Below are 23,180 nucleotides of genomic sequence, written 5' to 3'. Positions count from 1 at the left end.
TGGTGTGACTTATGATGTCTAGTGAGACAGCCAAAGCAGCCTGTGTTGATGTTGGAGAAAAAGTTTGATGGATGAAATGAGCTGTTAGACAAGGTCTGTGTACACGCGCGAGAGTGTGTGTGTGTGTGTGTGTGTGTGTGTGTGTGTGTGTCTGTGTGTCTGTGAGTGAAAAGAAAGGGGGAGTGAGAGAAACAAAGACAGTCGTCTGACACTTTTTTCCTTCTTTGACTGTAGCTCCCTTAACGGGGCAACCCAGATTCGAGAGTTTCCCGATCTGAAAGGAACCACCAGCCTGGAAATTTTGTGAGTCTTTGTACCCTTTGCACCTACCCGTCCCTCCCACCCACACAGACACACACAAACACGCACCACTGCCACCACAAACCCACAATATATAATTTCACCAAGCGAGCCTTTAAAATGTACAGTAAAAAAAAATGTTGATGTTTAGGTGTATTTATTTATTTAGACTTTAATTAGATTTGTGCTGTATGTCTGATTATTAATGTATTTTATGTATTTCTGTTTTATATTACTGTGAAGCACTTTGTGGTTTTTAATATATAAATAAATTGATTTTATTTGATTTGATGCTCAGGACAAAATGACAAATCAGACTCCACATACAAGAGAGACAAAGAGCCAAGAAAGATAAGACCGGGCAGGAAAGAAACTGAAGGAAATAGATGGAAATGTGTGTGTTCAGACTTTAGGGGAAGCGGGGAATAAAGAGGAGAGTCAGGGAAGAGTAGGCAGTTATGTCAGCTATTGACAGGTTTGGCGAACCTACACAGCTGCCTGTCTCACCAAGTTACACTCGCTGGACTGGAGGATCCTTTCGCTTGCTCGCACTTCAACAATGATCAGAAGATCCTCTTCTTTTTTCCTTCCCCTACAGAACGCTGACTCGGGCTGGTCTCTCAGCTCTGCCTCTGGATCTGTGTGAGCAGCTGCCTCGCCTCAGAGTGCTGTGAGTAGATACACACCAAGGGGAAAAGTTAGAGGTACAAAATCTGATACACACAACTCAATTGCGGAGACTTGTCCCCCCCCAAAGAAAGCATGAACTTGCACAATCACATCTCTGTGAAATCCAATCAATACAGAAAATTATTGTCCTGCCGTGTTGCCTTCCTCACAGAGCTGACCATAATTTCCCACACCATAAACCCACAGCTGGTCACTGTGTACTGTGTTTGTGTTGCAGGGAGCTTTCTTACAACCAGATAGAGGATCTGCCCAGCTTTTACCACTGCTCTGCACTGCAAGAGATGTGAGTTTTTCAACCCCCTAGACAGTCACACACTTACTGTATCAAAGGCAGCAGTTTTCTCAGTTTACCTCTGCACATAGTGCTTTGGTTACATATAATATATCATTTTCCTAACAGAGGGTTGCAGCACAATCAAATCAGAAGGATCGAGTCAAGCACCTTCCAGCAGCTCACCTCTCTAAGAGCACTGTGAGTCAACTTTACTTTGTCTTAGTCACAAGTTGCACGCGATATATTTAGAAATTTGTGTTTTTTATAAATAACCATCACCGTCGGGTAAGGATAGTGAACTGAAAATATGCAGACTGGTGAAAAATCAAAGGAGAGAAAAACAAAAAATAGTCCCTCATTATGCTCATGATGATGGTGCTCAGGAGCACTATCTAAAGGGCCCACGTCAGTCCAAAATCTCTTATTTTGTTTGAGATATGGTTACCATGAACATGATACATATCATTTTCATAATACTCTAACTGCTCAGTGACCTTTTGTACCCAAGAGACATGGGCATTAGTAAAGATTACAACCTTGAAGATAGGATGATTTCATCACATATCTCCCAGGACAACTGTGTTGATGTCCTGTGCCCATTCCCAAAACACGTGGACCCAAACAGGAACACCATATTTCAGAGACATGGTTGTATCCTGAACTGAAATCTTTGGGAGAATTCTGCAACAGCAAAGATTGTAGACGTGTAACTTCCAGCTGGCAAAGTCAGCAAAACATATATAAATTATATAATAGTACCAGAAAAATTTCCCTCTCACATATCTGCTGAGATGCAAGACGTGCTTCTTGGACTCCAAAACCTTCCCAGCAAATGCCCTGAGCACCAGATGTCCTCGCTATGAGTGTTGGAGTTCTAGGTTGTTCTTTTAATTTGTCACCCATCTGTATATGTTATTAATAACCGGATAGCAGGAGATGACAAAACAATGAAACTAAATTTGATGTACCATTGAGGTTTTTTCTTGTGAAATAACACATAGTTTGAACTTTGTTTCTCTAATCATGTTTAACTGAAACAATATGTAGAAGTCAAATCATCTGTGCTATAATGAGGTTTCACAACATGACCCAAGGACTCTGATGCCAAAACGAAGGAAATCATCGGTTGTTGGATTAAACAAGACTGTAGGATTGTGACCTATTACTGACATCTAGTGGTGATACACAGCATTGCCAAGTGTGCGCCGTCATTCCAGGCACTTTCACATCATTGTGATTCTTTTTGTTGCTGTTGTCAGTGACCTGAGCTGGAATATGATCGAGAGGATCCACCCAGATGCCTTTGCTTCGCTTCACTCTTTGGTTAAACTGTGAGTAAACTCACTAAGACTCTTCTACCTTTCATCTTGTTCTCCCCTCCTTCTGAGAAAAGCATAAAGAATATATGCATCTCAGAGTGTTGCACTTGCACAAACACTCCATACTTGGCTGCGTGCTCCACTGAAAACCTGTGGACTTTTGGCAGAGTTTGCAGCGAACATTAAAATCCATTTATTGTTTGAAAAAAAATATCTCTGCATGGCAAGAAGCCTCAGCTCAAGTCATGCCAATATAAAATTACTTCATTGTGTGAAGACTGGTTGAAGTTTGCGTGGCTAAACAAGCAGATAATACGTTTGACAGAAAGTATTATGTGGAGCCAGTCTGATAGAGTCCTGTCTACACAGCTTAATGAATCTAGGAGACAAGGACATTTTATCAAGGACATCTCGCAGCTTTATCTGAAATAAAAACACATTTTACAAACATTAACTTGGCTTGATTTGACATGCACCTTTCTTATTTCACTGTCCTTCGATTTTTCTCTTAGGGACCTGACTGAAAACCGTCTGAGCTCAATACCTGTTGTAGGCTTGAGCGGTCTGACCCATCTCAAGCTGAGGGGGAACACAGAATTATATGAGGCCTTCAGTCCTGATAACTTTCCCCATATGAGGTAACTACTCTATTCAGAATCATTGAGTGCTTTCTTTAACTGTGTGATCTTCAAATGAAACTTGTATTTTGCTTTGTCCCAAAAAAACAAAGATCCCAGGTGTGTATCCTATGGCTGTGAGGAAAACGCATCCCTTCCCAACCCTTAAATTATCCTTCCTCTCGCAATTTTCTACTAATATCGTGAATTTACCGAAAGCTGCCAACTCTGACAATTGACTAATTACAGTGTATCCCTGCAAGCCATTCCTGAGCCGAACTTAAACAATGACTGAGTATTTGTTAGCAGCAAGTTAAATCTTGTTACAAAGATCCCTGAAGGCCCAGGAAGGTGCGATGAAGTAAAAAATGAAGAGGAACTTTTAAAGAGATTGGAGATGGCAGCAGATCAAAGCTCTGTGTTAGTATCCCTGTAGAACATCGCCCAGAACAGAACCTCTGGCAGACAAACATTTTAAAAGCACTAAAGGTAAAATAAAAGGGTTTTTTGCAGACATCTACACCAAAGTCAGCAGATCAGCAAAATAAATAAACGCTTCGCCTGCATTTTCCCCAACGATGGACTGTTATCATTATTAAAAATTCAGTTATGCTTTCATACACTGAAGCTTTTTTGGGTCTATTGTTACCATCCCCTCTGTTTACAAAGGCTACGCGTGTCCAGTATAAGGCAAAAACACCCGGTCCCTATGGAATATATACCTTTAATACCAGTCAAACTGATTACACATCAATCAAAATGTGGTTTAATGTAAATACAAGTAAGAGCAACAGGAACAAAAGCACTTGAAGCTGCTGGGAAACAGTTTTAAATTGTGCCTAAAAGAAACGTAGATAAAGCTCACGTTGAAAGAAACATCAGCCAGGACTTGCAGTTTTGTTGCCACCTTATTATGCTCCTGTTTTTCTTCTGGTTTATTTTCAACACTACTCTCATCTGATTGGTACAGGGTGATAGAGATGCCTTATGCCTACCAATGCTGTGTGTATGGCTCCTGTGATAGCTACAAGCCAGCCGGTCAGTGGGACTCAGAGCAGAGCAGCACCAGTGAAGACCTGCATAAGAGGACTGTAGCCATGTACCCCATCCACACCGACACTCACTGTAAGACAACACATGCTTACGGTATCTGTGAAAACATACACACAGTATGTCAAAAGACTTGTAACATATCAGATGGGAATCTGACAACTAAGTGTCCATACCTGGCCGTTAAGGACGTGTCAGATCCTCACTGAAACCACAGTGACCTAAACACACAACACGTGCTGACCCCTCCATTCCTTCATTCCTGTGGCCAGCATAAAATAGAAACACAAATAAATCAAAATGAAGGTGAAATGAACCCAATGAATCTGCATGATTAAAGCAGAAATTAAAAAACTGCTGGGTGTATTCAGAAAAACAACAGAATCAAGAGATGAATAAACCAAGACATATCACTGATTAAAATTTATTTACCTTTAATTGCTAGAGAAACATGCCAAGACAATCAAAATTCATCCAAGCGCCAGTAATCTTCTGAAGTGTCTATTTTTTGTCTGTGGAACAGAATGTTATCATTACAACCCCCTGCAGCTAGAGTCGCGCATAGTCTGCATGGGGTATATTGTGTATAAGCACTTTCAGAATAAGCTCTCAATATGCTTTAACACATGGACCTTGTGGAGGTTTGATCAAAAAGGAAATCTGAAATTCTGAATTCTGGCCCTAAAAAAAACGTTTTCTTTCAGATGACCCAGACTTGGAGGAGTTCCAGCTGGAATTAGAGGAATCCAAACTGCAGGCCAGTGTCCAGTGCACACCAACACCTGGTAATGCAAATGAATGCAAATGAGTTTTATTGTAGGGTATGATGCAAGTAGCTAATGAGTTACTGTTTTGTGCTGTTGCAGGTCCTTTCCGTCCCTGTGACTCTCTGTTGGGCAGCTGGCTAGTTCGTGTTGGCCTGTGGTGCATCTCCCTGGTGTCTCTGCTGGGGAACTCCATCCTGCTTCTGTCTCTCTTTGGCTCATCAGGCTACCTGTCACCACTTCGCTTTACCGTGGCTTGCATGGGGGCTTCAAATCTACTGACTGGTGTGTGCATGTGCACCCTGGCCCTTGTGGATGCTCTCACGCTGGGAGAATTTGGCCACCACGGAGCCCGGTGGGAGGGGGGTCCTGGTTGTCAGGCGACAGGATGGGTCTGGGTGTTTGCGTCCGAGGCCAGCGTGTTGCTGTTAACTCTTGCAGCAGTGCAGTGTGGTGTGAGCGTGACGTGTGCGCGCACCTATGGGAAGTCCCCATCCCTCGTGAGTGTGCGCACCTGTGCACTGTTCTGCCTCGTTCTCTCCATCACGCTTGCTTCTCTCCCACTGGCAGGAGTCGGGGAGTTTGGGTCCTCGCCTTTCTGCCTTCCCTCACCCCTGCCACCCCCATCCTCTCGACTGCCGTCCTCCCTGGGCTTTCCCTTGGCCCTCATTATGATGAACACCCTGTGCTTGCTTATAGTCACAGGTTCACACATCCGCCTCTACTGGGAGTTACTCAGAGGAGAGTGTGAGGGCTTGTGGGACTGCGCTATGATCAAACATGTTGCCTGGCTAATATTCACCAATGGTCTCCTGTATGTACCAGTAGCTTTCCTCTCCCTTTGTTCCCTTCTTGGTCTCCTTTCTCTGGGGGAGGAAGTACTAAAATCAGTCCTCCTGCTTCTCCAGCCCTTGCCAGCCTGCCTCAACCCTCTACTCTTCCTTCTTTTCACGAGAGACCACTCTCAGCTGTTTTTCTGGCCACGCCCCAAAGCACGTACACAGCTCCGTCGGGACCACACCTTGGACTCGTTGGTTTCCGTGGACACAGAAAAGAGCTCCTGCTCCGATTCCTCAACACAGGTGTCACTCACTGATGCCACTTACAGTGGAGGATCTTCTCTCCAAGCCCGGCAGGATCCGATCAGATTTTCCCACTGCTCCTCCACATCCTCTGTTCCTCTCATCCCTTGCCAAATACCTCCTCCCACTGCCAGAGATAGAGAAAGGGTGGCAGAGTGAGAGAGAGGGTGAGCGACTGGTGATTTCTGGAAAGTTTGGATCAAGATGTCTATCACACTGCCATGTCTCTCACTCTCAACCCATGAGCATCCACGCTAGCTGTCTGAAAAGCTAGGACACCATATGAATATGAAAGGACCATCCTCTGCAGAAAGACCGCCTCTGGGTTCACAGTCTTCAAGCTCCTCAGAACATTCAACACTGAAACTGTTACTACAGAGACTACAGAGTGCAGAGAAGCTGAGGAGAAAACAAAGAGCCTCTGAAAGTGGAGAGCGGGACTACAAGGTCCTTTCACAGAAAAGACTATTCAAGGACATTGAATAGGACAATGACATTGCTTTTTATATAAAGGACAATTTCAGACATTTCAGTGGACTGAGTCATGGGGAACAGTTCAAATCCACATGGAAAATGTAAGCATTGGACAAATCAGCGATTTCGCCTGTGGGGAATTTAGGTAGCACCAATAGATCTTTGTTTATACTGAAAACTGATGAAAAATCCAACTCAGAAGATGCAGGTTGTTTGGTTCTTTTATAGGTGGAGCCATTTTTTTGTTTAAATACAAATTCTATCCTATTGCTAAGGTCTGTTTAAAAAAAAGGGACTCCTCATCACTCACACGACAGCCAGTGTAAGCTAAGTTTTCTTCCACAGATGTCATTGTCATATTGTACTATGCAACTGTATAATACAAAGGTTGTTGTAAAAATGCTACTCTTTATACGGCAGCAAAGCGCCACAGGAAATGGGCCGCACATCTATTTTCATATGGTTTACATGTTTGATCTCAAGAAAAGCAACTCTATCCAACAGGAGGCAAGCAGTCATAGAGACTGAATGGGATGTAGGTATTTTTCTTACAGACTTTAGAGTAGGCTAGCATTATGTACATACAATATAACTACCTCTGAACTAGCATGGTTTTGACTCACTACAGCCTTATGATGTTTGTCTCCCCTTTTTATAAACAGCAATTATATAATTTTATATTATAAGAAATAAATCCTTAGCTTGTAAAAACAAATGTACTATTTAGGATGTACATACTTTGTATACAACTGGTTAAGCATATTTTTGAATAAAATCATCATCTTCATACTATACACACTCAAGTATGCACTTATGTTACAGATCGGAGACACCTCCAAACTACACAAGAAGTCCAGGCACTCTGAAATACATTAATAAAATGAAACTTTAATATCACAACACAAGCACGCACATTATACATACAGCCATCCACATACATTTAAAAACAGGAAGACAAGTCTTACATCTGTGTATAAAATTAATACCACAGTTCTAACAAGGTGTCAGTTTTCTCAGGTGAGGTGGAAACTACACACAGGTTCTCTTTGCTGGATCTTCTGCTTCCTGCTGCACACTGTGCGCTTCTCTTTTTCGGGTTGATGCTTTCTGATCAGGAGTATTTTCTTTGTTGCCATCCACAACACCCTGGGGAGAAAAAAATGCATTAAAAAACAAAACACCCTACTCCTCCTAAACCAGAAAATCATCGAGTCAGTTAAACTGCTGGGGTAAGTAGCAGAGGGGGTTGTTAATGAAATTATATACAGGTGCACTACAGGTGAAAATGTAGCGCACCCTCATGACATGTTGTCTCAGTTTTTTCCATTGGCTGGGGTCAGTGTCACTACTGCTAGCATGAGTAATATTTGGATCCCACCAGAGGTTGGCCAGCTCGTGTTCCTTTAGTTTTTCTGAGCAGTGCAGATGTACATGATGCACTCCATTAGTAATCAGAATCAGAAAGGGTTTTATTGCCAAATGTTGAGCGGGTTTACAACATTAGGAAATTGCTGCGGTGCTTCAGTGCAAACATACTGTTATAAATTAAGCTTAAATAGACATGAAAATAAAAATGAGAATAAGAATTAAAAGTGCTAAGTAGATAGATAGATATATACATGATATATACATGAGTGCAGGTGGTGATCAGTGCCAAACATGGAATGATGCAGTGAACACAGCGTAGGGTCATGTGTTAGTGGTGGGAACAGTCATACGTTTATTGTTCATGTGTCCAACAGCAGAGGGGAAGAAACTGTTCTTATGGCGAGATTACACTATAGTTACAGTAGGGAAAACAGTGGCTGGACACTGTAGCATGATCAAAATTGTTGCAACCATGTGCAATGACCTTGCAGTCTCATTGCCTCCAATTTGAACGCTTCGAAGAAGCAGTCTCTGAAGCAACGTTTTGCCGCCATCCTCAAAGCCGTAAAAAAGGGATGAAACTGATCACCTTCCATTTTGCAGCTGAATGAGGGCAAGCTGGTAATAACACGCAAAATGTTTGTCATGATTAAGTAGTAAGATTAGTAGCAAAATTCCACATCTCTTGCCACCTGTTTCCATAAATTCAGAAGTTCCTCCACAAAGTGACATGATTGCTGCAGGACAGCAATCTAACTGCAAAGTGCCATACGTGCTTGACAACTTTGCTTTTATACAGTAACAATTGCCAGCTCAGTTGCTCTGACTGACTAACTAACTTAAATCAGCTGTCACATGCTAGCAATCTCTCTGTGTTTATAGATTAGAGAGCAAATATTTGCAAAACCTTGACAATCTTTCTGGGAGTGATTACAGTCAATCTGAATTGTTTGGACAAGTTGCTTTCCTCTAGGCAATCTGTGCAGTCACCTTACAATTGAGGTTTGTCCAGAGGTCGAGTATGCAACACCCTCAACCCCCAATCACAGAATGCAAAAAAAAAAATCAGTGCAATTACAAGGAGGTTATTTTCACTTTAATGCGACTGCAAATAAACAAGTTCTATTTACTCGGCCTATAATGTTCTATTGCAGGAGCACAGCACAACCATGTGGGTCAAATAAAACAGTGCACACAACTAATACATTAACATTGTTGTGGAGCAAGTGACAGGAATCATGTGACTAAGAATAGAGCAGCAGTCAGAGTGTAATTACATTAAATGATTAATAATTATAATTATATTATATTATATAAGTCCTTAGTAACTCACAGAATTCTTCTGGACGGCATGTTCTTGTGTCCACTTCCTGGCCTTCTCCATAAACAGGTGTTTGTTGTATTTGAATTCCGATGACTAAATTACGGGAAAAATAGATAAAAGTATAAAGTTGGATTATCGAATCATTCACTGTGCTACAGCTGAACACAGCTGCTCTCTAACCCAACAGGTTTTAGCTTAAAGGGGTTTTTGACTTGCATCTAAACAAGTCATTTTGGCATTTACCACACTCCCGGACTTGTCTTTAATTACTTAGCACAGCGGTCTCCAACCTTTTTTGCGCCACGGACCGGTTTATGCCCGACAATATTTTCACGGACCGGCCTTTAAGGTGTCGTGGATAAATACAACAAAAGAAAACTAGTATTGGTACCGAAAAAAATAAGATTTATTCATAACACACGTGAAAAGACCCAAGAAAACCAAGTTAATGATAAAAACGATAACAAAATAACGCTGAAAACCGATAAAAACCAAACATTTCACACCTGAGCCTCTACTCTCACGGCCCGGCACCAAACGACTCACGGACCGGTACCGGTCCGAGGCCCGGGGGTTGGGGACCGCTGACTTAGGATACCTTTTATTTCCAGGGATGAATTTAAATCAATTAAAAACGGAACTATGTATTTTAGTCAAGACAATGTCTTTAAAACTGTTTTTTTTTTGTTTTTTTAAAATAAAGAGCTACTGTTACATGACAATATAGGTAACTCACAATTTTCTAAAAATAAAATAAACCACCACAGACAGATTGTGCATGATAGATAGCTGGACGTACAGGATGGACAACACACTATGTGTGACTCACTATATCAGCCATCAGGGGGTCGTCTGGATTTGGCTCCGCCATGAGTAGCTGTATGGAAGTGAGGACTGTGGAGATGTTTAGAGATGGCTTCCAGGCACCCTGAAAAAAAAAAAAAAAGAGAAATAAATATAAAGACAACACTACATCTGAAATGTATAAAATGCAACATATATCCTTGTGTCCACCACGTAATGGTGTTGAAATAAAGAGTTTACGGGGAGTCACGGATGTAATACAGTCTTTGGCCACAAGGTGGAGAAATATACATGTGCGTCAATGGTGTAGAGCGCCACCAGCCCAAAGGGCTGTGATCATGGACAAACAAAGGTACTGCACAAGGGTTTAGTGCAGTGATTCCCCGACGGGGAGGCCGTAACTTTTTCGCTTTAACCCACGTTTTTGTTAGAGGTTGGGGACACCCAGATTATTGTTTTTATAAAAAAAAGAATAGCTAAGAACTGAGACAGACTTTTATTTGGCTCTCAGGCTTCCACACATACAGCTTTATTATTGAGATCACAGATGGAGGCCACAGAGTTAACCACAACATCTCACATTCATCAGCCTCTGTATTTTTTCTGTAAAAAGAAAAAAAAAAAGAAAAAAGAAAAAAATAAAAAAGAAGAAAAAAAAAAAATAAAGAGTTTATTATGTACTGGAAATCTCTTATAACCTTTGGTGGCAGTTTAAGAGCATCATGGCAGATCCGTCCTGAATTGTCAATGTTTGGATGGTAGATTGGAGTCAAGAATCGTATTTTGGGAGGCTCAAACGGGTACCTAAGAGAAAAAAAAAAGCATGTCAGTCCTGCTAGAGTGGAGTGAGAACATGTAACTAGTAGAGAGAAACCCATCGACGTTAAAGCTCAAAGAAGAAGTACCTCTCTGGAATCTTGACCTCCAAGGAGAAGACTCCACCATCATAAGGAGTTCCTGATCCACCCAGTATCTCTGGAACATAACAGGGGTTAAAGATATGGTCATGTATTTGATATATTTTAATGACAGGATCCACTGCAAAAATGGATGTCAGAGTGATCTTAATCAGGTGAAATATTCTGAGTATATAGTATAGGTAAATGTATCTTGGCAATTTGTTAGGTACACCTGTTCAACTGTCTGACAATCAGCTAATCACGAGGCATCAACTCAGTGCATTATGGCATATAGACATGATCATTGCAACCTGCTGAAGTTCAAACTGAGCATCAGAATCGGAAGGAAAGCCGATTTAAGTGACTTTGCTAGTAACGTGATTTTGTTAGTGCCAGATATGGTGGTGAGACTCTTTCAGGACCTGCTGATCTACTGAGATTTTCCACATAAGCATCTCTAGAATGCACAGAGAAATGTCCAAAATGAAAAATGTTCAGTGAGCAGCAGATCTGGGTCAAAATGCCCCACTGATTTCAGAGGTCAGAGGAAAATGGCTACGCTGGTTTGAGCTGATAGGAAGGAAACAATCCAAAAGAGCCTCGATGAACGCATAACGCATCAAATTTAGAAGCAGACGGGCCGCAGGAGCAGAGACCACACTGGGCACCGCCGCAGTTAAAAATTACGATAGTTGTGAAGGCAACACAGAGGTCCAACCTGGTACTAGCAACGCACATAAGAAAGTGTCTGGCAAGTATAGCTTTAGTCGTTTAAGTGACACAGTAGTACATACGTGCCCGGAGGTCGTCTATCTGATCTTCGGTCTGCCAGCATGTTATCCCAGGGGGGGGCTCGGTGCTTAGCATTTGAAGTTCACGTTTCAAACGAGAAGCCCTCTGCATTCTGAAAAACAGGCAGCTGGCTAATTAGCGTTACACTTAAAGTTCGTGGGTCAGTCTCCACACACGCTTGTAATAATTTAATCCTAAACGTAGAACATTTACTGTCAAATTGCTCAATGAGACAGTGGTTTGTTTGTGATGTTAGCTGCCTTCTTGTGATGCTGAGCTAACGCCTTTGCTTACTAATGTGAAGGCCGAGAAATAAACACCTTCTTAGTGCAAAAAGTCTAATAACAACTTGTCAGGTGGAGAGCACCTCTCGTTTACTTACTTTTTATCAGCTGTGCACTTGATAATCACTGTCTATCTTAATCGAAATGTCAGTTTCACAGCTCTCGGCGAAGCAGCGTCATCGACTCTGTTTTGGATTTCCCTCTCCTTACGTATGCACCGCCCGCGCGCCGCTCTTCTTCTTCTTCTTCTGTTGGATTTATTCAGATGAATTACCGCCACCGTGTGGTCCCGAGTGTGAGCTACCAGGAGGCTACTTCTGCGCACAAATAACACAGCATCATTTTTATTTTTAATTTAACAGTGTTACAGTGATCATCCTGCAATCCAGTAGCCTCTCTGCTTGCCGCTCGAAACACTGGGCAACTAACCATTCATGTGTATGTGTGAAATATGATTCTTAGAGGATACTAAAATCACTTTTCATTTATAGCCTTACAAAAAGGAACAAGAAGCGTCTCCTGGTGACTCTCTGGTCTCTAGTCGGTATTTACTTATAAGGTAATATTTGTGTATTTTCAATATATGAATTTAGTTTTCTTTGTTCTTTTCAAATGTAATTTAAGAGGTTTCAAATAAGGGTGGCATGACAAATGTATACTTTGGTTACACAAATATTGTCTAGGAGTAGGTAATGGATAATAGGTACTGACTTGTAAAAAAAAAAAGGGTTTAAAAGACCTGAGCATGTGATCTAATATTGCACTACAATTTACACTACCGTATATCTAACTAACAAAGCAGTTCATCATCTTTTTCTTGACAACACTTTCTTTAAAGATATAGGCATTTTGGGTAAACTTGAATGAAAAGAAGACACAGGTGAAATGTAAAAGCGAGATCAGAGGTCAAATATGAAATTATATTTGGAAGCAAACTATAATGTGATACTGACCCCATATAACAGTATCATTTCCCAAATGTTGCCAGTGCAAAAGTGCAGTAGACTTTATTTTTTATTAAAGTTTGACCTTATTTAACCTCGAAGAAGAAGACAGAGGCCCAAAGTAACGCGATATTTATAATCCCCATGTATAATTAAATGCCTGTATGTCTATGTGACAGTACGAAACATAACTGTAATAAGTAACTTGATATCACATTATCACTTGGACCTTCAGATCCATCTGTTGACCCTGAAGGACAGAGGTCAGTTATGATATGACATTTTAAAATCTTTTAAGATGCTTTTTGTGGACTTTACATCCATCAATTATTAAGTTGATGGATGTAAAGTAATTATTAATGGATTGTTAACACGTCCCCACTTTGCAAAGTTTGATCAGAATTCATTCAAAAGCTTTTGAGCTTTTGAGTTTAAGGACAAAATGACACACACCCCAACGCTACCAAATATATCATTTCTTGGTGGAGCTGACACCATGAGTTTTGTTTTATTTTGACAGCAGAAGCACTATAAGACTTTGGTATCATCTTGTGTGTTTTATTCTTTCTAATTCTTTTATTCCTGTTTTCCATTTATTGCATGATTACACATTCATACAGTTGGGTTTCCTCCATAGAGTTCTTCATTATGTTTTATTTCCACTTTTCACAGTAATGCTGTTTTGAAGCTTTAAAATCACCATACTGTATACTGGTACTGATGTAAGAACATTGCACGTAGGGAATGACAGAAAATGATATAAAACTTCTCATCTGTATATGTTTATCATTATGATAAGTTCAAGTTTATCCATCTTCAAAAGGAAGACCATTAATGACTGATGTAATCACACTAAACTTCATAATTGCATAAGTATCTTATTTGAAGGCAGTGGCAAAGATAGCCTGAAAAGTAATGTTTCTGTCCTGCTTGTCCTCCATTCTGACATCAGTGAAGCCGGAGTCTCTCAGAGCTGCCATGTAGGCCTCTGGGCGCCAGTTTTCCCCTGGCATCACCCCCTTCGCTGCTATCGTAGCCACACGAGAAAGCCTCAGAGTTGTGACCATCAGGGCTCCTGGGTGGGTTAAAAAGATGGGGAAATTCAATTTGAGAATCATTATTTAAAGACAAGTTTTGGAACTAAATCTGTAAATAAAGTTTGCCTGACTGTCATGGCATTACCTGGCTTCATCACCCGGTGTATTTCTGCGGCTCCTTTTCTAAGATCAGGCCAGAAGTAGTAGCAGTTACAGTGAAAGACTCTGTCCACAGTGCTGTCTCTGAGAGGCATTGCTGCTACGTCACAGTGGTGGAGCGTCACTTTTTTACTCGCTATAAGTTCCATCATTTGTTTCTTTGCCATCTGTCAGACACAGAAGAATTACAATATTGTCCCTGATTAGCAGCTATGCTTTTCTTAGGTCTTAGCTGCCTGCTCAGCAGTGCTTGATTTTTATTTATTTATTTAATATACAACAAAGGTATGCAGAAGAACGCACAACACATCAAACCTTAAAGAAGCTGGGCCAGACCACACCAGGTGCGATCAGTTCAGAACAGGACATTGTTCACTAGTAGACGCTAATTTGCATGGGCTTGACAGAAGATTGGAAAACTCTGCATGGTCTGATGGTTCATGATTTCTGCTGTGGCATTTAGGTTCAGAATCCTTGGTTTTAACCATTGTTGCAGCCACGGGCAGCACAAAGGTGACCCCTTAAACTGATTTTAGTCTCATTATGAGTTATTGGTTCTGTTAATAATTAGCTGGCATAAACTCACAGCATCAGTGGAGACATCAGCACATTAGTGATGTCACATTCTCCACTGGCACAAGATGGCGCTAAACGTGTTTTAAAAACTTTAAGCTCTTATTTCTTAAATCCAGCTACACAGACAGTGTTACATCTATGTTAGTTTTGGGGAGATTTTAAATTAGATTTTAAACATCAAGTGTTTCATTCTGACTTTAAATGGCCTCCACATCATCTCAATTTAAGAGGATACCTCTGAGATATGGTGGTATCACTTCATGGGTGTCCAGCAGCCAAATCTGCAGCAACAATGTGATTTTTCCCTCATGTCAATATGGACCAAAATCAAAGAAATGTTTTCAGCACCTTGTTGAATCTATGACACAGATAACTCAGGCAGCTCTGAAGCCGGTGAAGTAACGAAATAAGTGGCCAGTGTGCGTATTTTCTCCGAAATAGTGCATTTTCTTTTTAAAGGCTTGCAATGTGTCTGCTTTAGCAAGGCTGAAGAGGCCACAACAAAGCTGTGTGCTTTTACTCTTTTTCAAAGACACTCTTCGTAACAGTAACAACCCACATGTATTAAATAAACTTGAATTTGACTTGTTTATTCCACTCTTTCTACCTCACCTGGTGCATGTACTCTGAGTAATCCACCCCTATAAGGTGGCCTGTGGGGCCCGTGAGCAGTTTGGCTGCAGACTGTAGACCCAGACCGGGGCCATGGCCCAGCTCCAGCACAGTGTCCCCAGGTTGGATGGCACACAGCTGCACAGCACTCTCCTCCAGGACCTGATTGTAAGCTGTGAGCCACTTGCTCACCAACCACCCTGCAAGTGATCGCGTGGGACGGCCCAGCTGTTTCCCCAGTGGTTCAGCCCACATGACTGAAAAAAACATGAAATATTTGGCTAAAACTTTCTGCTTTCAGGTTCAGCGGTGTTCAACGTGAGGACACGGTGTATAACATGTTATACATGGTTCGCCCTCACAGTGTGGCTGGACTTTGCTTATCATTATTTGTTGCGCAGTTAATGTTTAATCCGCTGATTTGTTTTAAAGCCAAGTAGAAGTTTATTAACGTTGTTATTACTGAATAACCAATTAAAGTTGAGCACTTGATTGAAACTTGTAGATTTACAGACTCAGAGTATCGGGCCATCATTTTTCTCCGTTCAGGAGAATCCAAACAGCTGACACGGTGCCCTCACGCAGCACGCAGTTCACACGGGTACAGGACAACATGGCTGCCCCTCTGACTCTCGGTGCCAGTTGCCGGGATAAAGCGCTTACCTACTTTCGTTTACAGTCAGCGCTCGTCGGCTCTCAGCCACGCCGCAGTTTAGTCTTCCTGGTAGTGGGAGGAGCTTGTGCTTCATCGGCGCACGCGCTGCTCCGTTCCGGGGTGTCCTACACCTCTTAAGTATCTCTGGCACTTCTTATCATCGACCACTTCCTGTAGTTTTCTTGTATTTTCTGGCCACACGGGTTACCGCTCATGTATGTATTGCGTAATAGCGAAAGAGAAAGAAAGAGAAATAAAAACTATTCAAAAAATAAAACAAAAATAGGTGTCACCCTCCCTCCACCCGCATTTCATTTATGAACGAGAGCGTCTGCTGCAGCGCTTCTGTAAATATACTACTGCGTGTCTAAACAAGTGCAGTCAAAGGTTTTGGAAATGTCCTCTGTCGTTGCTTCCTCCAATCATCCTATTTTGCACACACCCCCCTGCAGGGATTATATTTCTTTCGTTTTCATTTCCCGGAAGGGTTGATTGTGAAAATAGTGGCGTTTAAAAAAATCTTCGAGTGTGTTCGTTTAAAAGTGAGTTTTGTTTGAGACGTGACCCGAAGTTTGTTTTCATTCTGCTCATGAGGAAGTCCCTCTATTTTCTGTGCAGTCGAGCAGATTAAAGGACGTCTCCATGGAGAGCGTTTCCCCGTCACCTTTGATCAAGGTAAGTTAGTCTTTCAAAGCCTGTGGTCTAAAACCACAAACCTGGAATCCGACTCAGTTTTTGTTTGAGCTTTCGTGCCTTAGTCGTTGGACGGTGACCAGCAGCTGTTGTTTATGCTCTCTGTCGCTCAGCATTGCTGCTCCAAAACTGCTGAGTACTGTGACTATAGCCATTTGTATCGATGTTTTGTAGCAAGAAAACAGTCCTCCATCGATTGTACGTGAAAAGCAAGTCAACATTTATCCCACTGTGCATCACTCCCCACCTACCCAAGATCCTTTGGTTAGTCCTCCCACTCAAGAAGACTTGTGGCATCTGCCTGGAAGGCTGAGTGAGTTAAATTATCCTCTCTGTTCTACTTATCTGTTAATATTAATTGCAGATATGACTGCAGATACACATATGCAGCACCTTCTGCAAGCACATTAGATTTGAAATGATGCATTTATTGTTTCCAGGAATTAACCCGTCCCTGTGGGATAAAGATGATGTTTCCCTGTGGCTCCACTGGGCTCAAAAGGAGTACTCGCTGCGCCGGCCGGAGAAGGGCCGATTTGAGATGAACGGCAGAGCCTTGTGTCTCCTCACTAAGGAGGACTTCAGACGCCGCTGCCCCAGCTCAGGTGGACATGAGTTAGTAGATCGAAGTCACCTGTTTCCGTGGCTGCATTTTCATATGAAATCCCTCATTTTTCTGCAGGTGATGTTCTGTATGAGATCCTTCAGTGTGTGAAGCAGCAGAGGAGGAGTGTGGTATGTGACCCGCCTAACACAACTCCTCCCGTGGCAGCTGGACACCTTCAGGGTCCAGTCAGCTGCCAGGTAATCGCTCACACAGTCCAAGAGCCACAGTCTCCCAAAGTCAGTGGCACCCCGGGTGAGTAAAATTAAGGAGTACATTTATAAATATATATACTGCTATACTACAGTTCAGTGTAAAGGCAGACAGATGTATTTGTACACAAGTTGTAGACTCAGAGTGCTTTACATGGGGCAAAAAAGAAAATGCATTAGATCAGCAATAGAATGTAAAAAAAGAAAAAATAGAGTAAAATTTAAAGAAATGACAAGAAACGTAGCAGTGTGTTGTGTACAGTAATTCAACAAAGACACACAGGGAGAGAGAAATGTTTTTGTTTAGATTTGAATGTGGCCATGATTGGACACACTGAACATTACCTGTTGGTCTGTGTACAGAATAATAGATAAAAGCACCTTTGGTTTGGTTCTCATCAGAGGCTCTGCCTCTTGTAAAGTTTTAGGAGGATCTCTAGTCTTCAGGAACATTTGTATCCACATAAGAACTCGTTTATTCTGGTTGGATCGTGGGTGTGAATACTTCCTGATCTACCACATGTGCAAACATATCACGTGGGAATCCTTTCTCTTTCCCACTTTTGTTTTACTCTACATGTGAGGACATCCATTGACTTCTTATCCCCCAAATTTAAAGACTGACGCTAATCAATGTTTGCTCACCCCTAACTGAAATGTTTTCCTTTGCTCTGTGCTTTTTCTTCACATGTGAGGAATAGTGATTCGCTGGCAAAGATGAAATAAACCCTCATTATTTTGTGATTGGGTACTTTGATTGACTTCTCTGCAAAAACGGATTTTATTTGCTCACCTAATTACATGATGCGTTAAGCAGTTATCACATAATTTATAATGATGAAGAAATGGAAATGCTGAAGTACCAGAACCATAAATGGTGTATGCGTACACTACACAAAGACACACACCCACAAACGTTTGTCAAGCAAAACAACTGTATAATCTTTCCCAGAAAAAGAATGTGTTGGCCAATGGTCTTCAGTTTCCTGGAAAAAGGATCCTTTAACTCTCAAGTTCAGAAGAATGACTTTGTTCTGCGCTCTGTCTGCTAGAAGTAAAACAGTCTCTGTGTTAAACATTAGCTTGTGCTAAGCCTGATATTATAAAATGTTCATGTGGCTGTAAAGTCACTTTTACTTTCACTTTAGCGTTTCACATTTCCTCATATTTCTGACTCACAGTTTTACCCGCTTTCACCACCACAGTGTTGGCTGCTGTCGGGGCCACTGTAAGCAGCCAGCCAAAATCAGTGTCAGCCCTTACAGATCGCCCCATCTGCTACACCTTGTCTGCACCACTCACACAAAAGAGTGAGTATGACAAATGGCCATAGCAGAAGTAAATTGTCCTGCAATTCCTACTGTTTCAGAGGCTTCATTTCTTTGTTGCCGTCTGTGTCTCTCAGACGGATCAGCGGGTACCTCAACATTGCACCACAATCAGGATGAGTGTAATCCCCAAACGAAGAACATCACCCCGGAGCCTCTGAACCTCTCCAGTCGACATAAGCCAAGGAGTCCGCTGCACAAGGCAAACGGTCGCATCCCAGGTATTGTTACAATAATTTGTTGACTATTGTGCTCTTCATGTATTTAATCACAGAAAACACACAGAATTGTTAAAACCGTGTCTCTTTAAAAAGTGAAGAAAAGAAATCTCATATATCATAAACAGCATTTTATATACAATCAGCAAATGCACCAATAACATGAACACACTCAGTTTCCTAGAAACTATTTTAAGTCCAACACGTTGGATTTGTTTGTGAGGTAAAGAGCAAAACAGACACAACATCCTGAAGCAATAACCCAAAAGTGGACCTGCGCTTTAAATATTCAATAGTTGGCTATTTTATTCTTTTGTTATGTCTAAATGACGGCTCAAAATGATATGTTAATGTCAGGCTTACAGGTACACTTGTGGTGAGAAGTTTCCTCGTCATGAGCGCGAATGTCGTGGCAATTTGAGGCTTTTAATGATTTTCTTTGAACTGTTCTTTGTCCGGGTGGAATGATTGTACAACATACATCTTTAATGACTTTCTCTGATCCACACAGGGAGAAAAGTATACATACATTCACTTAAATCTCTTAATAAGTGGTGATGAAAGTCCTGCAGTGTTGTTTAACTACAATTGGTCGTTTCTCTTTACCAAAATAATAAAAAAGAAAGAACACAGATAGAACTTCAGAAGGTCTCTTGAAATTTCTAAACAACTCCAGATTCCAATATTATCAGCAAGTGTGTGTAAGTACAAGTTATTCGAACAGTGCGACTACTCTCAAAACCAGGAAACCAACCAATTTACATGAATTTGACCATTTCTGCCAAGATGAATGGTAAGTGGCTTGTTGATGGCTACTAAATGCATCTTGCTGTGGGACATTCAACTATATGTTAGTGAGCCTGTGTATATATACTGTTGACCCTGTGTGGATTAGAGAGAACCTAAAATAAATATAAACTTGTGTACCTAGTTCTTGTTTTCTAAAGTCGTTAAAGATGTCTGCTGTACAAGAACAGGTCGAATAAATCATTAAAAGATGTAAATGACCGTGGCATTCATCCACATGATTAGTGCATGTACACTTGTGACTACGCCATTTTTATACGTGTTTATTGGAACGTGGCACTGAGAGTGAAAATATACTAAATGGTACTGAATTGAACTTTAAATACGTATATTTGTGACAGTAGTGTAAGTTCTGCCAACACGTGTGTTATTACTCTTCTAATCATGGCCAGAGTGCAGGCTGCTGTGGGACTATGTGTATCAGTTGCTTTGTGATGACCGTTACCAAGAATACATTCGATGGGAAGATCCGGACAGCTTGGTTTTCAGGGTGGTGGACCCCAATGGATTGGCACGGCTCTGGGGAAACCACAAGGTGAGTTCCCAGTTCTCTGTGCTTCATCCATCAGGAAAAACGGCTACACAGGTGGAGAATAAAACAAAACAGAAAAAAGCAGGGAACATTGGGGAAAAGTGAATAATGTAGTGCATGACTTGCATGACTAATGATGCATGATCTCTTTTTACAGAACCGAGAAAATATGACGTATGAGAAAATGTCTCGGGCTTTACGGCATTACTACAAACTGAACATTATCAAAAAAGAAAGAGGACAAAAACTCCTTTTCAGGTCTCGTCTCTGCTCCTTTCTTTGTCATCCGCTTTCTATTTTCCTCTTAAATAACATTCAAACTCATCCTTCCTGCCTGTTCGTCGCCTCCATTCAGGTTTCTGAAACTCCCTCAAGATATCAAGAAACAGCAGGTCGAGGCTTCCGGCGCCCTGGAGCACACTCCACCTCACGATGGCGACTTCCCGGACTCCAGTCCTACACAAGAGTTCTCTGAAGACCATTTTGAGGTTTCCCCTGATCGGACGTCTCCACAGCCTCCCCCGACTGGTGCACCAGTGAGATAGAATAAAACCGTGGATCATGTGTAGCAGCACGGCTCTTACCGAATAAAATAGGAGGTTGTAATATATTTATCTCGTGGTTTGAGCTTTCAGGGGAGGAAAAAATGCATGTACAGTCTGAAAAAACACAGTTGTGTTGTTTACTGTGAGATTATTATTATTATTTTTTCTCTGAATCAATGTGTGTATAACTGTGATCTGGGTAAACACTAATATTAAGAGTGAGGAAAACTGTGAAATTAATCACAGAATTATCCAGCCAGCAAAACTTAAAATTATCTGCTTCGTTCAATATAATCACATAACAGAGTTATTTTCATAAACTTTACAGGTCTTGCAGCTATGGGTTGGAAATGACTACAGTCCAATACGAGTTTAATAACATAAGAGAGGATAAATAACTGTTTTTGTTTTGAATGCTGGTTAATATTCAAGATTGTTTCCACCACTAGAAAAAAATTGCCATCAATAAGTCAAAATGTCAGGTTATTATCTCCCATTTTTGGTAGGGTATCTGAAAGTTTCAGCTTACGTAGTAATACCTTGAAATCTTCAGCGTAGCTCAGATTGGGATTTTTACAAATTGTTAGTTTTTTCAGTGGTGGAAAGCAGCTTTTTCTATCCGTAGGTTAAGTATTTGGTGTTTCATTGTGTGTGTGAAAAGTTTGCATTGAACTTGCTTTGGAAAAATAAATATTTTAATGTATACTTTATTGTCCCTGAGGGGAAATTTCTCTCTGCATTTAACCCATTCACTCAGTGAAGCAGTGGGCAGCCACTGGACACCCAGGGAGCAGTGTGCAGGGACGGTACCTCGCTCAGGGGCACCTCAGGGCAGCCGTTCAGTGGATTTGAACCCCCGACCTTCCGATCATGGGGCAACCACTCTACCTACTGAGCTATCCCAATTATATATGTTGGTAAAACATTTCATATAAATGTTTTTCTGAGATGAAAATGATAAAGTTAACTTCTTATGACAAGCCAAACGTCAGGACAAAAATAGATCGTTGCTAAACAATTGCAATATTCACTCATGACAGTTGAATGGTCTGAATTTTGCCAGCAGGGGGTGCTGTTGTAAATTTAATAGGATTTACAATTCAATGATTCAAATACTCGTATTTCCTACAGTGGTTCAGCTTTTGAATATTTTTAGTTTTAAGGAAAAGACAAAAAGTCACCACATGTTATAAGACAGGCCTTAAACAAGACTGGCTGAGCCATGGCTGATTTACTCGTCATCTGCGGATGCTCGTCTTTTACTACACCCATCTTTGACAATGCAGTTTTTACAGTATGGGCCTAAAAACATTTTGACCTATTAGGTATAATAACTCTGTTCAGCTGGAGCTGTAGAATTCGTAAAATAGAGGCTTGTGTAGAGTGTTTCACAGGCTTACATATCCATCTCCACTTTGTCAGTTTGATGTTAATTAAACAGATCAGACAGATGGCAGCACAGACGTAGACTGTAAACTGACATTTCAGCTTTTTATGTCCCCACCTGAATGCAAATCAGTTCGATAATTTACTTATTCAACATGTCGATTTGATCCAAATAGTATAAAAGCCGCATCTGTTACATTGAGATTAAGTTCATTTGAAACTGTCTAGGTAGCTGGCATGGTTTGAGCAAAATACCAGAGCAGCTTACATTACATCAATGTCTCCTCTAATATCCAACACTGCAAAAATAAGTCAGCTTTGCTTAAAAAATGCATGTAAAGTACCAAGTAAAGTAAAGTTAAGAAAGTTAGAAAAGCTAGTTTATTATTGGTGTATAATGCTTAATGAGGTACACAACAGACATACACCAAATTAACCCCTTAAGCCCCAACGCCTCCTGATACGAGGGCAAAAGGCAGGAGATCAGTTAGGCTTGGAGCTTAAGAGGTTAATTTAATTTTAAGAAAGTCAAGAGTCGCCTACTTGCAGACAATAGTAACATTATCTGTCAGGAGTCAGACATCTCATGTGACTCCTGTGTCCAACAGGCAACACTGCATGACGTAAAGATCAGGCGGAAGTCAGTAATTGCTACAGGAGCCTGGGTGATGCTAAATCACTGTTTCCAACTTTAGAAACCTCACCACATTAACAACACGACTGAAGTAAAGGTCACAACTCAACAAAACGAGTGTTTTAATCTTAGACATTAACAGTCCCATTAGCCTCCAGTGCAGAACCTTCTACAGGGAGTGCAGAATTATTAGGCAA

The 23,180-nt window shown here is 41.2% G+C and overlaps 4 protein-coding genes across 6 annotated transcripts in view; 2 read left to right on the top strand and 2 right to left on the bottom strand.

The window, feature by feature from the left end:
• The window catches only part of lgr6 (leucine-rich repeat containing G protein-coupled receptor 6), a 38,562-nt gene extending 31,200 nt beyond the window's left edge, over positions 1 to 7,362 (top strand). The window contains exons 10-18 of the mRNA XM_085444028.1: positions 235 to 303; positions 899 to 970; positions 1,208 to 1,273; positions 1,391 to 1,462; positions 2,524 to 2,595; positions 3,096 to 3,221; positions 4,171 to 4,325; positions 4,955 to 5,035; positions 5,117 to 7,362. Coding sequence (XP_085300154.1) covers positions 235 to 303; positions 899 to 970; positions 1,208 to 1,273; positions 1,391 to 1,462; positions 2,524 to 2,595; positions 3,096 to 3,221; positions 4,171 to 4,325; positions 4,955 to 5,035; positions 5,117 to 6,255 — 1,852 coding nt within the window. The 3' untranslated portion in view covers positions 6,256 to 7,362. The remainder of the gene's footprint in view (positions 1 to 234; positions 304 to 898; positions 971 to 1,207; positions 1,274 to 1,390; positions 1,463 to 2,523; positions 2,596 to 3,095; positions 3,222 to 4,170; positions 4,326 to 4,954; positions 5,036 to 5,116) is intronic.
• A 76-nt stretch (positions 7,363 to 7,438) lies between these two features.
• Positions 7,439 to 12,288, bottom strand: ube2t (ubiquitin-conjugating enzyme E2T (putative)). The gene is made up of 7 exons (XM_085444521.1): positions 12,140 to 12,288; positions 11,760 to 11,869; positions 10,972 to 11,041; positions 10,765 to 10,870; positions 10,092 to 10,190; positions 9,272 to 9,355; positions 7,439 to 7,716 (listed from the first exon to the last, which is right to left on the bottom strand). Exons 2-7 carry the CDS (start codon positions 11,866 to 11,868, stop codon positions 7,600 to 7,602), a joined length of 585 nt encoding a protein of 194 aa, XP_085300647.1. The 5' UTR covers position 11,869; positions 12,140 to 12,288; the 3' UTR covers positions 7,439 to 7,599.
• Positions 12,289 to 13,455: 1,167 nt separating this feature from the next.
• Positions 13,456 to 16,380, bottom strand: LOC146683910 (uncharacterized). 2 transcript variants are annotated; one of them, XM_085444136.1, is made up of 4 exons: positions 16,037 to 16,380; positions 15,370 to 15,626; positions 14,168 to 14,348; positions 13,456 to 14,060 (listed from the first exon to the last, which is right to left on the bottom strand). In XM_085444136.1, exons 1-4 carry the CDS (start codon positions 16,116 to 16,118, stop codon positions 13,864 to 13,866), a joined length of 717 nt encoding a protein of 238 aa, XP_085300262.1. In that variant the 5' UTR covers positions 16,119 to 16,380; the 3' UTR covers positions 13,456 to 13,863. The 2 variants fall into 2 exon arrangements, with proteins under 2 accessions (XP_085300262.1, XP_085300263.1); XM_085444137.1 differs by having other exon boundaries at positions 16,033 to 16,098.
• Positions 16,381 to 16,582: 202 nt separating this feature from the next.
• etv7 (ETS variant transcription factor 7) lies at positions 16,583 to 21,668 on the top strand. Of its 2 annotated transcripts, none has more exons than XM_085444135.1 (9): positions 16,583 to 16,699; positions 16,892 to 17,030; positions 17,158 to 17,322; positions 17,400 to 17,576; positions 18,739 to 18,843; positions 18,939 to 19,082; positions 20,279 to 20,421; positions 20,576 to 20,676; positions 20,774 to 21,668. In XM_085444135.1, the coding sequence occupies exons 1-9, from the start codon at positions 16,667 to 16,669 to the stop codon at positions 20,961 to 20,963; spliced, it is 1,197 nt and encodes a 398-aa protein (XP_085300261.1). In that variant the 5' UTR covers positions 16,583 to 16,666; the 3' UTR covers positions 20,964 to 21,668. The 2 variants fall into 2 exon arrangements, with proteins under 2 accessions (XP_085300261.1, XP_085300260.1); XM_085444134.1 differs by having other exon boundaries at positions 18,715 to 18,843.
• The last annotated feature ends 1,512 nt before the right edge of the window (positions 21,669 to 23,180 follow it).

The sequence above is a fragment of the Copadichromis virginalis genome, linkage group LG20 (assembly GCF_057382275.1).
Source record: "Copadichromis virginalis isolate Kocher_CV1m ecotype Utaka linkage group LG20, C_Virginalis_male_GT1.1, whole genome shotgun sequence".
Lineage (NCBI taxonomy): Eukaryota > Metazoa > Chordata > Actinopteri > Cichliformes > Cichlidae > Copadichromis > Copadichromis virginalis.
This window is presented reverse-complemented; position numbering and strand designations above follow the sequence as displayed.

Bases quoted from the DNA above. Each gene is read 5' to 3' on its own strand.
- ube2t (XM_085444521.1), bottom strand. From the start codon at position 11,868: ATGCAGAGGGCTTCTCGTTTGAAACGTGAACTTCAAATGCTAAGCACC. The intron at 10,191-10,764 runs GTTATAAGAGAT...TTTTTTTTTCAG, and splicing joins CTCTTAAACTGCCACCAAAG to GGTGCCTGGAAGCCATCTCT. The intron at 9,356-10,091 runs GTGAGTCACACA...CCCGTAATTTAG, and splicing joins ACCCCCTGATGGCTGATATA to TCATCGGAATTCAAATACAA.
- etv7 (XM_085444134.1), top strand. From the start codon at position 16,667: ATGGAGAGCGTTTCCCCGTCACCTTTGATCAAG. The intron at 17,577-18,714 runs GTGAGTAAAATT...TCTGACTCACAG, and splicing joins CAAAGTCAGTGGCACCCCGG to TTTTACCCGCTTTCACCACC. The intron at 19,083-20,278 runs GTATTGTTACAA...AATCATGGCCAG, and splicing joins GGCAAACGGTCGCATCCCAG to AGTGCAGGCTGCTGTGGGAC.
- LOC146683910 (XM_085444136.1), bottom strand. From the start codon at position 16,118: ATGAAGCACAAGCTCCTCCCACTACCAGGAAGACTAAACTGCGGCGTG. The intron at 15,627-16,036 runs GTAGGTAAGCGC...TGTTTTTTTCAG, and splicing joins AGCGCTGACTGTAAACGAAA to TCATGTGGGCTGAACCACTG. The intron at 14,061-14,167 runs GTAATGCCATGA...TAACCCACCCAG, and splicing joins ACACCGGGTGATGAAGCCAG to GAGCCCTGATGGTCACAACT.